The 16,590-nt window shown below is 33.2% G+C and overlaps 3 protein-coding genes across 3 annotated transcripts; 1 reads left to right on the top strand and 2 right to left on the bottom strand.

Annotated features, from left to right (window-relative positions):
• Positions 1 to 5,269: 5,269 nt before the first annotated feature.
• Positions 5,270 to 6,012, top strand: LOC110713899 (putative lipid-binding protein At4g00165). Its single transcript, XM_021892337.1, has one exon. It carries the CDS (start codon positions 5,492 to 5,494, stop codon positions 5,867 to 5,869), a length of 378 nt encoding a protein of 125 aa, XP_021748029.1. The 5' UTR covers positions 5,270 to 5,491; the 3' UTR covers positions 5,870 to 6,012.
• A 99-nt stretch (positions 6,013 to 6,111) lies between these two features.
• LOC110713896 (spindle and kinetochore-associated protein 1 homolog) lies at positions 6,112 to 9,864 on the bottom strand. The gene is made up of 10 exons (XM_021892334.1): positions 9,453 to 9,864; positions 9,229 to 9,353; positions 8,873 to 8,985; positions 8,550 to 8,631; positions 8,372 to 8,439; positions 8,152 to 8,257; positions 8,034 to 8,063; positions 7,703 to 7,816; positions 6,662 to 6,751; positions 6,112 to 6,573 (listed from the first exon to the last, which is right to left on the bottom strand). The coding sequence occupies exons 1-9, from the start codon at positions 9,547 to 9,549 to the stop codon at positions 6,674 to 6,676; spliced, it is 813 nt and encodes a 270-aa protein (XP_021748026.1). The 5' UTR covers positions 9,550 to 9,864; the 3' UTR covers positions 6,112 to 6,573; positions 6,662 to 6,673.
• A 3,534-nt stretch (positions 9,865 to 13,398) lies between these two features.
• Positions 13,399 to 14,499, bottom strand: LOC110714535. The gene is made up of 2 exons (XM_021893068.1): positions 14,117 to 14,499; positions 13,399 to 13,913 (listed from the first exon to the last, which is right to left on the bottom strand). Exons 1-2 carry the CDS (start codon positions 14,258 to 14,260, stop codon positions 13,572 to 13,574), a joined length of 486 nt encoding a protein of 161 aa, XP_021748760.1. The 5' UTR covers positions 14,261 to 14,499; the 3' UTR covers positions 13,399 to 13,571.
• Between the last annotated feature and the right edge of the window lie 2,091 nt (positions 14,500 to 16,590).

The following is a 16,590-nucleotide window of genomic DNA, read 5'->3' as shown; positions in this document are numbered from 1 at the left end:
GACAAAGATCGTATATCAGTTCGTCTAGACATTAGTTTTAAGTCACCCTCACATACAGGACTGCAAACAACTGAATTGGTATACTTTTTACTTCAATTTCATCTGTTTTCTTATTATATCATCATCTTAAACCTATTGGTTCCCAGTTAAAATCTTGCAAACTGTAAGTGTATTGTTAAAATAGGTAGGTTGTGTTTGGAGTCATTTATTTAATGATGCTAAATTCGAGACAGTAATAGCTAATTCTCTGCTGCACATATATAATGGTTGACCTGGTGCTGAAAGTAATTGATTCAACTATTTACTTATTTGTTATTGCTAATTTCTTATAATTTTATGTCGGAAAACTAATGAAAATCCTGATAATATATAAACCAATCTTTGGTCCCTTCACAAAATCCCTTTTGTTTAGTTTGTGATGAAGCTATTAATGGGTTCCTGTATCAGCATTGTTTTCATGCCAAAATGTGCTATGCAGGTTAAACAACTTACTGACCAGTTTCCTGCTGCCATTCTCCTGGCTTTGGTACTGAAGCAATTTTTAGCAGACCGTAGCCTTGATCAATCGTACTCGGGAGGGTTGAGTTCATACTGTTTGGTAGATATTTTACCTCTTCCCTATGTGTTTCCTGATTTCATCTTGACATGGATTAGGATGAATTCTTATTTTAATTAATCATAATTGAAATATGGTGATTTGTTTTGGCTTATGTTTCTACCAAATTCCTGTAGCACTTACATTTGTTGCTAAGAGTTTTGTAATTATGTGCAAATGTGCAATGCTTAGCTGTTTTGCAATATTTTGCAGGTTTAGCTGATAACACGTTTTCTTCAGCATGAGCATCGTCATGTACGGCCTATCAACCAAGTATGAATCTTAGTTATTCTCTTCAGGTGGAGGCACAGCAGCTTCTTGGTTTTTTTTTTTTCGCTTTTAGATCAAGAAAATGATAAAACCGCTGCATAGACATAAGATAGGTTGCCTGTCAGAGAATTTGTTTCTTTCCTAATGATCAATGAATGATGCAATAGTTAGTAAGAGTACAGCATTATTATTCTAGCATGACAAGTGATTACCCTGGCTAAAAATATAAGATCTTTGGTTGAGTATTGAATAACGATGCACTAATTCACAAAGCGCACATTTTATTGCACGAACATTACTAGGCAGATATATAATAAAGTACCTCCAAAACAGGACTTGGTGTGAGGTCTGGCTTTAAGTTCTCTTTGGCAGGTGGTGCAAGATCAAGTATCATTATTTAGTCATTGGAACTAAATAATGTCCATTTTTAACAATAGGTTTCAAAAAAAAAAAAAATAAAAAAAAAAAAAAATAATGTCCATTCACCTCAGAAAATTGCAACTCTGAGGTGACTTGGTCATTATTTAGTCATTGGACATTATTCTCTGAGGTGAATTTTCAGTGAATAGACATTATTTTCAAGCATCACTATTTAGTAAACTACAAAAGACATAAACGACTACGATCGAATTGACAGTCACTGGACATTTCTGAGGAATGGGAAAGGACTTACCGGTGACGTGATTGCAAATCATTTCTTTAAACTCTCACTGAGGGTCATATAAGAACACCTAACAACAGTCCCTTGACTAAATTCAGAGTCAGGAGTAGAACCTTACAAGTTACTTCTACCCGAGTCTCGATAAATCTCTGGCTTATCTCTTTCACTTCAGTCACAAGGCCATGGTTTGGATGCTATGGATATGCATAGAATCAAGAAACTAGGAAGCAACAACATAAACAGATATTTATGCATGGGAAAGCGGTATTAATATGCTTCACAAGAATGTAATTTGAACTGAACAAATAGTTCCTCTGTTTGGAATTAATACTATGTTACCTCATTTCCTACTAATCACTTACCATGTAGCTTGTAAAGTTCTGCATAATTTTATTAATAGAATGTATGCATTGAAATTTTTGGCATATTAATTTACTTGATATTGAATCAGTACTGATAAATTGATAGAAATAACACATCCTTTAATTTACTTGATATTGAATCTGTACTGATAAATTGATTGAAATAACACAGTACAGCTAGTTAAATCATGTCATAACCTCAATTGTGGGAGGTTAAAATAATGTAGCATACATGGTTTTGTATATAGCTTATGATGGGGTGGAGTGTGGACGACTATGAGTTAAAGCCATCTCCAAGCGACCATACAATGTACAATTGATACCACACCACTTTATTAGGTCGGTGATTATCCCTGCCTGATGCATCGATGTCACATTTCAGTATTCAATAACATAACCTGTTAATTCTTCATCATCTATGAGTTAATTCTTTTTTTTTTGTTCAAACTCATTAATTTAGTGCTTTTTTGGTTAACAATAGGTTATGCAAATTCTTGAAAATTTATACAATTTTTTATACGTAGCTGGCCACACTGTGTGGTCGGGGTTACTTGTAGGGAGTTACGTACCCGTTTGGTTAGGGGTTATTCATTTGGTCAGGGGTTGCCTGTAGGGGGTTACACATTTGGTCAAGGGTTACTTGTAAGGGGTTATTCGTTTGTCATAGGTTACTTACAAAGATTACTTATTCTGAGGTTACTTGTTTGGTCTGGGGTAAATTTAAGGGGTTACTTATTCAAGAGTTATTCATTCAAGGGTTACTAGATCCATCATGGGTAATCAAGGCGAACGTCACCGTCCATTGAGATAGCACCGAGTTTAGGACCCGTTAGCAATAAGGTCTGAGGACTGGCTGAGTCGATGGTCTGGGGATTGGCCTTACTCCTATTAAAGAGCTCATAAGTTTCGTCTCTGCCGTCAACAGCAGTGATTACACCATGTATTTGACATGATTTGTATGTTTTATACGGCCGGATTGACACAGAACAAACCTCAATTAGAGGGTTTGTAAATATTACACCCCGCAAATCATCACTTCCCATCATGATTATAATTCTGAAAATAATTGATAAAGGACCCTAAATTAAAACCAATACTTCAATCGGATATACTGACAATAGAATTAACCACAAACCCTAGATGTTGAAATTGATATTCGAATATTAAAATTTAAAAATAAGAATGAGAGAAAACATCATACCTCAGAAGCCGTTTCAATGGAAAACTCGATTATAGGAGGAATGGACCGGTGGAGATAGGAGAGAGGGGAGTTTGGCGTAAGAAAGACATGCTACAAATGAAAGCACAGGAGGATGATTTATATTAATCACAGACTTCAAATTTTGTTGGATTTTTCCAAGTATATCCTTTGACCTTCGTCCGTTGGAATTTTTTTATTTTATTTTTCAAAGGTAAATTCTTTTTCCTTTATTTTTTAAATGATAAAAATGAGAATTTCAATACTGTAGAAACTCTGAGCAATTTGTCAAAAATAAGTCAAATTTTTAATTATTTTTTAATAATACAAACTTTGAGGTTATTCGTATGAAAGACCTGCATATATAGAGCTCAAAAGCGATTGCTCTGCTTGTAGTAAACATCTTGTACTACACAGTATCCCATCGCTCCTATGCTCTCCACCTTCAACTCTTCCAGCCTTAAACAGTAAAACCAAAGTGTCTTAAAGATACTCATAAATTTGGGGTCTATGGTTGCTGGCTTGGTTTAGACATTACTGAAGTTTTTGGAACTAAGATAGATGTACACCCTAGTAGAGGGCATGCTGATCTCAAGACTGTAAGTGTGTCTGCGCACAGCACTCTAGGCCAATGTGTTGAGTGTCAGGCCTCATGTGCGTAATGCTCTCAGTCTGCTGCTCAATGACTGCAGAAAAAGGTTCCTGAGTGCTTCAAATGCCAAAAATTAAGCCATCTCGAAGTTCATTTGTTAGGTTGCTTCTGTACTATCTCCAACTTCAGCTTTTCAGTGTTAGTTTGAAAAACAGATGTCACCAATGTGGTTCCTCATGTTAGCTCTATGATGAATAGATAAAACAGTTATGTGCCTAATAGTGCAAATCACTTAACACTTCACAGCAATAGTCTTTTATTCCCCCAGTGAAACTCATGGCAAATAATTTTCAATAGGAGGTAGGAACATATGTTTCTACTATCGATAATGCATCCATCTACTCTTATGCTTCAACACCTGGGATGAACACTTCAATATAACTAAGGTTGTGCTTCATGTTCGTAGTGCAAGTATATAAGGCAAATCAGTAAAAAAAAAATTTGAACACCTAACAAAGCTTTTGACAGATATGAGCAAAAGAAAATAAATATTTGTATCCAGTTGAAACTCTTGAAAGGGAATAAATAATACATGTATATGGCTTCAGAAAAGCTTAACCTAATTTCTATGTTCAATGCTCAATAGGTATCATATTTTCCATGGAGTCAAAATATATCATCAGCAACTCATTGTACCAGCCCATAGCATACTATCATTGTTCCTAGACTTCCTACATTAAAAAAACATCCCTAGTTGCATACTTGCATGAGATAATAGTGTTTCATTCTCAATTGAGAGAGTTTTGAGTTCACAGATTATGTATGCAATTCCAATAGCTCTGAAACTGCCAAGTTACGGGTTCATTAATTATTTCAATCAACATCCATGACGGAGAGGACCAAGCCGACTAAATGAGCAAGGATAAATATTTTTGAGGCTGTAAATTGCTTCTATCAAAACATCTGGCTTTCAGCTAATAACTCTCCAAGTCACCATCTTATCATAGTTCAATATCATGGGATGGCCAAGTTTCACAAAAAATCAGCATGACATGAGGCATGAGGGATGACCCGCAGCTAACCCAATTAATGAAAATCTGAAACAAATTGAGCAAAAACAATACTCCGAAATAATGATAGTGCCAGCTTAGCCCAACAGGCAACACTACCCAGAGCACTAGCCTGTAGGCTACCAACCAAGGTCCAGTGCCAGCTCTCAAGCAAAGGACTGAAGCAAACAATTTACACAAGATCAGTAGCAAGCTTAATAATATATGGGCCCTGACCCCTGAAGCCCCTGGTCAATAGCTAAATATGGCAACAACAACAAGATTGATTACACAAGATCAGTAGCAAGCTTCACATGCGCTAGCAGCCACTACATTAACACTTATATGGCTATATGGTCCTCAAACAGCGAAAAGTACTACTACTCTCTTTCGTATCTTATTTCACGAAGTCCGGAAGAAAAGTCATAATTTCTAAAACCTTGTGAAATGGGAAGACAACAGGTATACAGCTATTATAAAAGGGCATTTTAGTGAAAGTACGGAGATTTCATAGTCATGAAAGGTTGAGATTCTTGAGAACAATGTGATAAAATTCCGGGCACACAGGAGTATCAGATACTGTCCACAAAACACTGATAATATCAATTCTCATAAACCTCTCAACCCCACTTCCCCAAAACAGAAAGGCAAAAGAGCCAAAATAAATACAGTTCATAACTTCATATCACTATATTTTTCACGCTATATATAAACACTTATCAGGCTATAAAGATTATATCTGCAGATTACTTGTATGAAAAAAAATGGATTTTCAGAGCTCAAAGGCAATTGCTTTGTTCATACTTTTCAACATACTGTTCTGTGCTTGTGCTTCAGCTCACAGTATCCCAGCTCTCCCATGCTCTCCCCCTTCAGGCCTAAAACCTAAATGTCCTAAAGATACTCTTAAATTTGGGGTCTGTGGTAGCTGGCTTGGTTTGGTTACTGAAGTAATTGGAACTAAGCCTAGTCCAGAATGTTGTACCCTCGTAAAGGGCATTGCTGATCTTGAAGCTGCAGTGTGTCTGTGCACAGCACTTAAAGCTAATGTGTTGGGTGTCGTCAAGCTTAAGGTGCCTGTTGCCCTAAGTCTCCTGCTCAATGGCTGTGGAAAGAAGGTGCCAAAAGGTTTTAAATGTTAAATATTGGACATCATGAAGTCCAATTATTGCTTGATAATGCGTGATTTTTTTAATTTTTTTTTTTTTAAGTTTCAGTTTGGAAAATAATGTTTGAAATGCTCTATATTCTATAATGAATAAGACCTATAAAGTTTGTTTGTCAATTACTGCTTTAGTTAACCATGGTTGACTTGATCCATTTTCTTGGCTATTCTAGGCTTCTAGCTTCATTATGTTCAGCGGGAAACCCTTGAAGTGAATTTAGTTTTTCATATCTAAGCTTATTGGCTCTTAATTGAATTTATATCAACATAATACAATTGTGACTTGTGAGTTTAACTAAGGTATCCCTTTCTGAACATAACTTTCTTTGTATGAGCTTTTTTTTAAAAAAAGATGAAAAGAATAATTCCAAGACCATTAAACAATCAAGATATTCAAACATAAAGTTCAATGAAATGCTAACTTGAATGGAAGCCTCTTTGCATCTTAACCACAATTATTTCTTACTAAATATAAAGTGGGATTAAATGATAGCTTTATAGCTTTAGTAGTTAAGTAATTCAGTATACAAACAATTACTCATATCAAACAAGCAAAGCCATAAAGGTAAACTTACTCCCAACTTTGCTGATGGGAGATTGCTAATCTACCACACACAACTTCAACATAGTATTCTATATGACATCTTCGAAATCACTGATAAGAATGTTGAGCGGTTGAGCCTGCAATTGTAAGTATCATAATATCATTCCACTACAGTCTTTAAAATGAACACTGAACAAAGACAGGAAGAACAAGAGCGAAAAGTACTTCATATTTCATTCAGTGAGGTTTTGAGAGGATAATCACTCGGTGATGTCCAACCCTTGTCTCACTTATACGGCCTAGGTGACGAAGAACCTGTAAGAGATCACAAATAAAATGATTTTATGTAAGGTTTTCATTACCAGACATCAATTTAGGCAGTAAACATGTTCCAACATTAACAAAAGTAGAATAAGCTCACCCAAAGCTAGAATTAATTAAAGATATCTATTTATTTTTTTTAAAAAAAAATCTCAGCAGCTAGAATAGAATTGCCCTCAGCAGCTATGGGGCAGTAACACAGCATGCAATAAAGTGTTGCAGAGACACTATGGTTTTTTTTCACTTTTCTTGTCCCTCTATGATTAAGTTAGAATGGTTTTTATCGGAAGGAATTCAAGGAAACCGAGTTTGACTAACTTAGATGCCGATCTGACAATCAAAGCAACTGTTTTTTGGGGATGACTTAAAACTTCTCATGTGCAAAAATAACGCAAGCCCTGAGTCCATACACTTATGCCAATCAGAGAGGTGGAGGCACGAAACAATAATGCTGCCAATATTAAGATATAACAAATTTTTGTATCATCAAACTGCTATTACTCTATTAGAAACTGTTGCTGCAATTCTGATACACATGAACTTGTCAAGGTAATAGACTAATATTTGCGGTTACTAGCTAGTATTGAGTATTTACATCTTGATAAAAAAAACTGAAATCACTTCAGCAAAATTCAACATAATGTTGGCATCATTAACCAATACCCAATCTCACAAACAAAGGGTGTGAAGAATTACAAAGAACAACAACAGATCAAGTATTCCAAATATGAAAAAAAATCAGTTCTTAGTATGGACATAGAGAGGTAGTTGAGGTTCAATAATGTGTTACATTAAGTAAAGCAGAATGAATTCATAGATTTTAAAAATTGCTGCTATATTCTATTTTTTTACGTTTGTTACAAGTAAGCAAGAGAGAACAACCTTAACTACTTGTTTAATTTGCCTGCTTGTCAATAAGAGAACAGGGGGAGGGGGTTGACTCACCGTCAGTATTGCTTTTCCAGTGTTGTCAAGCTTCAGGGAAGGTCCCTTTATGTCACTCTCAAGAAAAAAATGCTTTCCTTTAACTCCTTCAGTCATTGCTATATCTCGCAGCTCCTGCATAGAAAGATGGAATGCTGAACATTTTAGCAGAATTATGCATTGATATAAAGCTTCGTGTTACCTTAGACAGGTGAAGGGAAGAAAATAGAATGTTGAAAACAGCTCAACAAGTACCAAATTTAACTACAGATTTTTCTCATAAAACGAAGGGGATAATCTAATTCATTGTAAGATGTTCTGAAATAAGTGAATTGTAATAAGATTAACTCACCAAGGCTCTTTCCCACATGTTTTCTGGCAACTTCACAAAGAAAATTACACCAATCAGTACATAAATGATTCAAACACCACAGAATATTTAACTATGAACATAAGATAAAGCAGTAAACCTTCTTTTTAGGGGCTGAGATAAGCTGAGCAGTTGATTCAGCATATGCTGCCATATCATTAATAGCAGCATTGACTTTCTCCAGGGTCAACCTTCCTCTCATGTAGCTATTAATCACCATGAATAAGAGTTAGAAACTATAGAAGATATTATAACAAGCATATACCCAAGCAACAAAAAACGAATCTTAATCAAATTGGCAAGGTTATTAGGAACTTAACGACGATAGGGATCCCAACTCATCTCCAGAAATGTACCACAAAGGCGGAGGTGCACGACCCTTTTTCTCCTGTAAGGATACATAATCAATCATAATTAGCGATAAACTGAAATCCTCTTATGCTAACCAACAGAGTGACCGTATTATATAAGACTATTATAGTGAAACATTCAAGTTACCTTGGGCACTACAACCGGCTCCTCTTCAACCTTCAACGAACCAAACGATGATAGGTCATCCCTAGAAGAATCTGACTGCAAACTTTATCAATGAAAAAATAATGTTAACAACCTCCAAATTGCCAATTTAGTAATCATTGTGAAAAATAACATTTCATAATTTAGAAATCATTATATGAATCAAAGATTTCATAATTTAGAAATCATTATACGAATCAATGCATCAACTTACTAACAACCTCCAAATTGCCAATTTAGTAATCTTTGTAAAAATAAAATTTCACAATTTAGAAATCATTATACGAATCAAAGCATAGACTTACTGGTGATTAGAGTTGGGCAGTGAAGACATCGTTTTCGTGGTTAAGTGAGAAGGAACCTGACTTGCCATCTCCTGCAGCTTTTTCTGCTGCTTAAGAGATGCTTCAATCAATTTCTGCATATTTTCAAAACAGAATTTTTTTTAATTTATCATCTATTTGATCAATTAGAGGGCTTACATCCGAAATTGCGCACATCTCCAAAATAATATTTGTAACACTTTTTATCAATCTCATCTCATAATTTCAATCATACAAAACCCTAACTTCAAAATTGAAATCATAATTCATAAGCCCTAACAAAAAAAAAACAAAAACAAAAAATCCTCAATTAAAAAAGGAGAGAAAGAGAGAGAAACCTTGGCTTTGGGAAGAGCTAGGGTTTCTTCGCGTAATCTATCCTTAATAGATTGAACTTGAAGTTCCATAGCTTTGACCGCCGCATCAACCGCCGTGAGATCGGCGACGGTACTTCCCGGATACACTGAAATTAGGTTTTTGACAATCAATTACATAAAATTTATGAAATTTCACCAAATTGAGTGAGAAAAAAGAGTGGAAAAGGGAGAGAGAATTAGTTAACTGTTTCGAGCGATAATGAGTTCTTGGAGCTCGGAAATGCGAGTATTGAAGGACACCATTATTGATTCAATTGAAGATCCAGCTTCTTTGGCTTCCATTGTAATCAAGCTTGCTATCTGTTTCCGTGTTGAATGTTGCTGATGATTAAGGAAGAACTGTTTGAATTTTGTGGTGGGATTTAGGAAGTATGTTGTGTTGGCGGGAAAATGTTTCGGAGTTCAACTTTGTCAAACGATAGTCAAAGATGACAATGCACAAGGAATTCGATATTTTTGGTCGAAAAAATGGAGGTTTAATTTGGGCTTCCTCTTTTTGGAATGTTCATGGGCTTAATTTTGTTAAATTTAACTTATTTTTATTCATTTTGATTATTTATTTTTTGGTTGAACTAAATTTATACTACAGATCTATTCTCTTCAAATAATTTTTAGTTCAATTCAGCTCTTAATTTCCTCCTCTTATAAAATATTTAGTTCAATTCAGTTTTTAATTTCCTTCTCTTATTAAATTTTTATTTCAGTTTAATTTAGTTTAATTCAGTCAATCAGAACATACCCTGTATCTAATCAATTTAATGAATTTATTGAACTTTACATGTATTTTGTACTCCATATTATTGAAAATTGATTGAATTATTTGATTTTCAATCAAAATATGATTGAATGAATATTTAAGTCTCAAACTTGATTGAAGTTAATGTTACCTATTGGCTAATAATGGAGTTGTCTCCCTCCTTTATCCCCCATTTTTCTGTCTACTAATCGCTTGGTCAAAACTAGTCCAATTTTCTATTTAAATTGACTTTTTTTTTTTTCAATTGTTTGTTTAATCATTGTTTTTCATTTCAATACATATACAACTAATAAATATATGTAAACAATTTTTATTTGAGATATGTTATCATTCATTATTATATATGCATGCATGTACTTGTATGTTGGGTTTAGTTTTAGCTTTAGTTTATATAATGGAGCATTTAATAAAATGAGATATGATAATACTCATAATAGTATAATGATTGATGAGTACATTTTACTTGACCTAACTATTTGATAGTAGAAATTCTCTACAAAACATAAATACTTTGTAGCACTTGTAAATTAATCATTCATGAAATCCTTTTGTTTCCGTATTATTTGGCCTACGCTTCTTTATTCTTGCCCTTCGATAGAATGATGAATGATACTCCCTCTGTCCCTAAATTACATTCCTACTTCTCTCTATTATGTGAGGAATAAATTCTAGAATTAAAAATATAATTTAAGGACAGAGGGAGTAGGGACTAGTGAGGTGAGACTTTAATTTGGAAGTACTCACTATATGAGCCTCTGTATCATGATCACTACCTCAACATGAATGGATATGTAAAAATTAGGAGTAGCTTGATATTACCCCATACTTTAAAGGTGACATGAATAATAATTATTTTTGTTGATTCTATTAATTACTCAAGACATAAGCTAAGGTCAAATAAACAAAACAAGACTCGTATTTCAAATTGTAGTTATTTGTAATTGTTTGAATTAATTAACTTAATTATTGTTTCATTAATGTAAATCCAATTCTATCAAAACAATAGCGTTCCACACCCCCTTTTTACTCAAGGTCTCCTAAATAATTATACTTCTATGTAAGTCCTCCTTAATTCAAATATGGTTCAATGTAGTTTAATTTGATAATTAGAAAAGGATCGGCAATGGTGATAAATTTAGAACAAATAACAAAGTTGACAACTTTTCACAACTAAAACTACTAGTAGCAATTGAAGCTACTCGATAAATAAGCTAAGAAAATAGTGTCATTTTATTGTATCACTTGCACATTCATTCCTTTTCATAGACGAGTGCAATCTACAACTCCGTATTATATAATTTTTCATGTAGTTAAGATGAATAATGTAGCAATTTTGAATGGACCAAGAAATTTACGACCACATGGGGGGTACAATTTGCAACCCTTTGATCGCATAAAAAGGCAAACCCAAAATTCACGTACTCGTCCCATGTAATAGGGATTCTACTCCCAGGATGTTTGTGTTTATTTTAGTATGAATTTTGGCTTTGCTTATTTTTCTATTAACTACCCTTTACTGGGATTTACAAATTATTATCGAATTATACGTTTACTTTGGGTTAGCTTTTGGAGACATTCTTGGAAAAGTCATACTAATCTGTCTCATCTGTTGCTTAACTTTAGCTTTGAATCTGCTGCATGCATTGTTCATCCATACACTTTTACTATTTTTTGGTACAATTTATGATTTAATATATACAAATAATATGATTAAACTAAGTTTTTTAAAATATGGTTGATTAATTTTGGTCAAATATAACTTCATCCTCCTTTATTAATTACTATACCGTACCTATAGTAAGTTGGTGGGGACTCTTTGATAAACTTTAGTTTTAAAGTTTGCGTTTGTTATTTAGTTATTTGACTTTTAACTTTGTCATATTCTATTATTCTTTGTGCATCTTTGGAATTCGTAGTGTATGACTTTGTTTGAAAGAATTGGAAGACTGTACTTGGAACATCCTCTAATAGGAAATATGAAATATAATTTAATTTGTGTTGTACTAATTTAATGAATTAGTATGTTCAATTCGTTGATTATTGTGAGTTTGGGATGCTAGTGAATTGAACAAGACCCTAGAGAGGGTGAGGGGATATTGTCACCAGTCAAAAATGTGAGTAGTGACTTTAAGTCGATCACAAGTTTTATCTTCTATCATTAGCTCAACTAAAAAAAAAAAAACCCCTATTAATTTGGACTACATTATCTAAAAGACGCGTAAACAATAAAGTAGGTAATTAATAACGGATAATTGTTAATAGATTGGAGTGTTAATTATTATTATTATTATGTATACATAGGACCTGTTCTCTTCAGCTTAATTTTAGTTCAGTTTCTAATTTCTTTTTCTCATAAACAATTCAGTTTAGTTTAGTTCAATTTAATTCAATGGCTAATATTCGTATCTCATAAACAATTCAGTTCAGCTCAATTCAGTTTAGTTCAATCCAACTCAATTCAGTAAAACAGAGCATAGTCATAGTATAACAAACATTTTATATAGTAGGAGTACGTAATAGGCAAAATCTGTTTAATATACTAGTGTTTAGTACTGTATACAAGATTAATTGATCGATGATGAAAATCACATAAATCAGTTTTTAAAAAAACTTCTACTTGTATGTAATTTTATTTGAAGTAATCTAAACTTATTGTTATCACTTGTCGTGTAAAAGACCTATTGTAATCATCTAATATGATGCTCATGACAATGCATCTACATAAATTGGACTAGATGATCATCATCACCCATTTATAAGCATCAAAATGCGGCAATCAATACATGCACTAAATTCTTTTTTAAGTGTAATTTGAAAACTATGAACATTATGCTTTCACGTATATAGAGCATTATTATTCACCGTGAATTACAAACATTCAATATTTTAAATTGAAAGTCTGGTTCATTTGGTGTCAAAAAAACCAAATGATCAATACGTAGACACGAAATTCTTAATAAGGAAACATTTACACTGAAATTAAATGTTGTGTAGTATCATATCATTCCACATCCTAATTTATCAATATTAATTATTATTCATTACTGAAAAATATTATGGTTAGAATTTAAATAATTAATTTTAACTAAACATTGGTGTGAATCGTGTGATTACGAAAATTCTTACGGTCTAAATAAACCAAGACATACTAATCAGTAGTGATGACTGGAATTCAACGAAAATCAAAACCAAGTCGTTTCTGATAAACATGTACACTTTACATGCATAAACAAGATACAAGTAAAATTAATGATTGAATTATAAAGTGGAAAATACTAAAGAAAAAAGAAGCTAATAACAAATTTATGATCAAAGTTAACATTTCTAAGTAATAAGATTAATAATTACGTACTTGATGATCATATCATATACTATTTCATAGAAGGAAAAAAAATTATTATTATGTACAAAAAACGAGTTGTTACACTCTACTACTATTTGATATATAAAAGAGTAAAAGACCGTAGATTATTTGGTCTTATCAACGTACCGCTTAACTCTAACTACTTAGTTTTCTCAAGGATTTGAAACTTGAAAATTCAAATTTTTAGTTGTGAGTAGGAGGATGCACTTTTGGTGGTGCATAATCTAAGTTAAAACCTGTTTGTGGCACTTCATTTTTCGGCCTCGGCACACGCCATAGTACAACTCTAGGACTCTTCCTCTTAACGAGCTTCGTTAAAGTTTTAGTGTATGCACGCGTTGCTCCATCTTGTCTTCTGCTTTGTTTTGTATCATGTTCGGTTTTGTGATCGTGTCGATCTTCCTTCTTTTTTCTTTCCTTTTTCATCGTCTTCATCCCGTCTTCATCGTCTAATAATTTCGTAGAAGTCACTTGAGATGGCTCGTTCATGTTGATTGTACTCTTAACTTTCACCTTCTCCATTTTCTACATAATGATGTGTACATACACAATTTTATTTTTTTTCCCCAATTAAAGGGATTTATAGTAGAAAAAAATTGAGTAAAAATTAAAAAAAAATGGAGTGTAGACTATATTTCAATTAATATTTAGTAAACCTAATTATATAAAAACAAGCGTTGTTCCCTAATTCATGTAACAGTATGTATATGTATAGCATGTTCACTAACCTTCATAGGATCTTGAAATGTGGTGTTTTGAGGCAGCTCTTGGTTGACAACAACTCCGGTAAGTCGTCGGCTCGCGCTAGCTGATGTAGTCAAGGAAAATAACCATAGAAGGGAGATGGTAGCAAAACAAGAGATTTTTGACATGATATGCTAGGGTTTTAGGAGGTAGAGAGATTCAAAGCTAGTAGTGATGATGCACCAAAAATTGTGTTTAAATAGTGAGAACAAGAAATAAGCTAATAATAATACAAGAAGAGATCATAAGCATTAAATGAAGGTGAATTTAAGATGTATATTTTGAAGATCGAACATGGTATAGTATGGGTCAGTGACCTCTCTTTTGTCTTCCTGTTTCTTCTAAAATCAACCTACATACCCTTAAATTCAAGACCTTATTAGGAAGGAGAGAGAAAAAGAGAGAGCCAATTTAGAGGTTTTAAGGGTAGATATATAAGCCAAAAACTAAGCAAAATAATGCCAAAATAAAGATTTTTTCCGTTTCAGTGAAACTAAATAATAAATAGTATTGTCAAGTGAATTATAGAAAATTAGAGAAATTATTGCTACTATCCTGTTTTAGAATAATTAACACACTTTCTTTTGAAATTTGATCCCGAGTCTTGAATACTACTTAATACTTTAACCAAATAAGTTAGTTGATCCCACAAACATTTAATTAGTATGATATTATACTTCATATTAGTTTAGGGCATGCCCTAATGTTTGGTTTGATCCAGGGAGTACTAAACTATATACCAATTAAATTATAGTAATTGTATCATGCTTTGTCTTTAATTTGGTCCACAAATGTGCAAAATTAATGCATGGGGGGTTTGATTTCCTTGTTTCTTGTTATTTCTAAACACTTTTGACCTCGAATGGCTTAAATTAGAAGGTAATTATGTATTAGAAACTAAAAGTGGGAGACTTTTTGAGCTGGCATTTAATTTGTTGAAGCTACCACTAGGTTATTTTTGTTTGGTGAGCTGTGGTCTGCCTTTTTGTTAGCCATTAGTAAAACCTTACCAATTGCAAATAGATAAGTTCAAAATAATGCAAGTATCATTTTGAAGTATTTTCCTTTTATATAGTGATAAATGAAATAGTTCATTATAAGCAAAAATCTAATTAATTATCATTCAATTCATGTTCTTCCCATCTTTGTTGATATAGATTTTGAAATAAGGTGATTGTATATCCTTAAAAGCTCGTCTTAAATAAAATTGTTATTTTTATATCTAAACTTAACAAAAACATTCAACTATTCAAGGTTATTCTCATACCATTCAAGATATAATTACAAAAGTTAAATATTGATTCTAAAATATTCATATATCTGATACGTATCTTTTGATTCTAATCCTATCATGTATTATTGTGAAATGCACATTAAATCATTGATCTCATTCTATAAATAATTTAGGATTGGTATAGATCATTGCAATTTTCATTTTTTTAAAATAATATATAAGAATATATTATAATCATCTTTAAATTGCTGCTAGAATCGTAGATCGATAGAGGCATAGAACATAAAGAGTGACTATTTTGATTAAAAAAACATCCCATATTTTTATGTGTCTAGATTTAGGTTCCTACTTCCCTCACTCTAACATGGCATGCTACATTCAAAACCCTACTTAAATAAAATCAAATCAAATTTGTATTTAGTTTAATTAACACAATTATACATTTATACGAGTATATTTTGTTAGCCAATTGTATAATTAAAAAAAACAAGTGGGACCCACATGTGAAGTGAAATCACAAATGGGGCCTAATAGTAGAGTGTAGGTCCGTAAATGGAGGCCCAACTCCCAACCAAGTTTAAAATGACAAAAGAGAAAGGTTTGCAACCCCAGAGCGCAAAGGGCGGCATAGCATGCCACGTGGAAGGGACCCATGTGAGACAATCTTATGCCACGTGGAGTAGGCCCACTTGGGCCGCAAAATTCATGTTCTTTTGTCGCTCACAGTGGGCCCATTTCAAACCCAACTCTCTCTCCTACCAATCTTACCATAGTTATTGAAGGATCTCATTGCTTATTAGCTTTGGACATGGTTTTTTTGTGTTTCGGTGCTTCATAGTTCTATGGCTTACAAAATTCACTTAGGATTGGATCATGGAGTCAACTACAACAATCACAATTCACAAATCTTACAAGAGTTCTAATTTTACTTGTATATCGTGCCAGTATGATTGTGTTTGTGTTGTGTTGTGATTTTTTCAAAGTGATTAGCGAGCTTTATAAATCTAGATTGACTTAAATTTCATACTACTAAATTTTGTTGGTAAGTGACATTAACTGAATAGGTTGACCCATTCTTGATTAGTGGGTAGTGTGTCCTTTGGGGGGGGGGGGGGGGAGGAGACACGATTTTTCTTTCAACCCTAAAATGCTCCCTTACAAAAGTTGACCTCTTAGCGTTGGAGTTATGAGGTGCAAAACTGCAAATCACACCATTTGGTTCAT

Source organism: Chenopodium quinoa, unplaced genomic scaffold, assembly GCF_001683475.1.
Source record: "Chenopodium quinoa cultivar QQ74 unplaced genomic scaffold, ASM168347v1, whole genome shotgun sequence".
NCBI lineage: Eukaryota > Viridiplantae > Streptophyta > Magnoliopsida > Caryophyllales > Amaranthaceae > Chenopodium > Chenopodium quinoa.
The sequence above is the reverse complement of the archived record's forward strand: the minus strand, read 5'-3'. Positions and strand labels throughout refer to the sequence as shown.

Excerpts from the sequence above, each read along its gene's own strand:
- LOC110713899 (XM_021892337.1), top strand. The coding sequence starts at position 5,492 with ATGGATTTTCAGAGCTCAAAGGCAATTGCTTTGTTCATACTTTTCAAC.
- LOC110714535 (XM_021893068.1), bottom strand. The coding sequence starts at position 14,260 with ATGTCAAAAATCTCTTGTTTTGCTACCATCTCCCTTCTATGGTTATTT. Across the intron at positions 13,914-14,116 it reads CATTTCAAGATCCTATGAAG|AAAATGGAGAAGGTGAAAGT; the intron begins GTTAGTGAACAT and ends ATCATTATGTAG.
- LOC110713896 (XM_021892334.1), bottom strand. The coding sequence starts at position 9,549 with ATGGAAGCCAAAGAAGCTGGATCTTCAATTGAATCAATAATGGTGTCC. Across the intron at positions 9,354-9,452 it reads ACTCATTATCGCTCGAAACA|TGTATCCGGGAAGTACCGTC; the intron begins GTTAACTAATTC and ends ACCTAATTTCAG. Across the intron at positions 8,440-8,549 it reads AGCCGGTTGTAGTGCCCAAG|GAGAAAAAGGGTCGTGCACC; the intron begins GTAACTTGAATG and ends GTATCCTTACAG.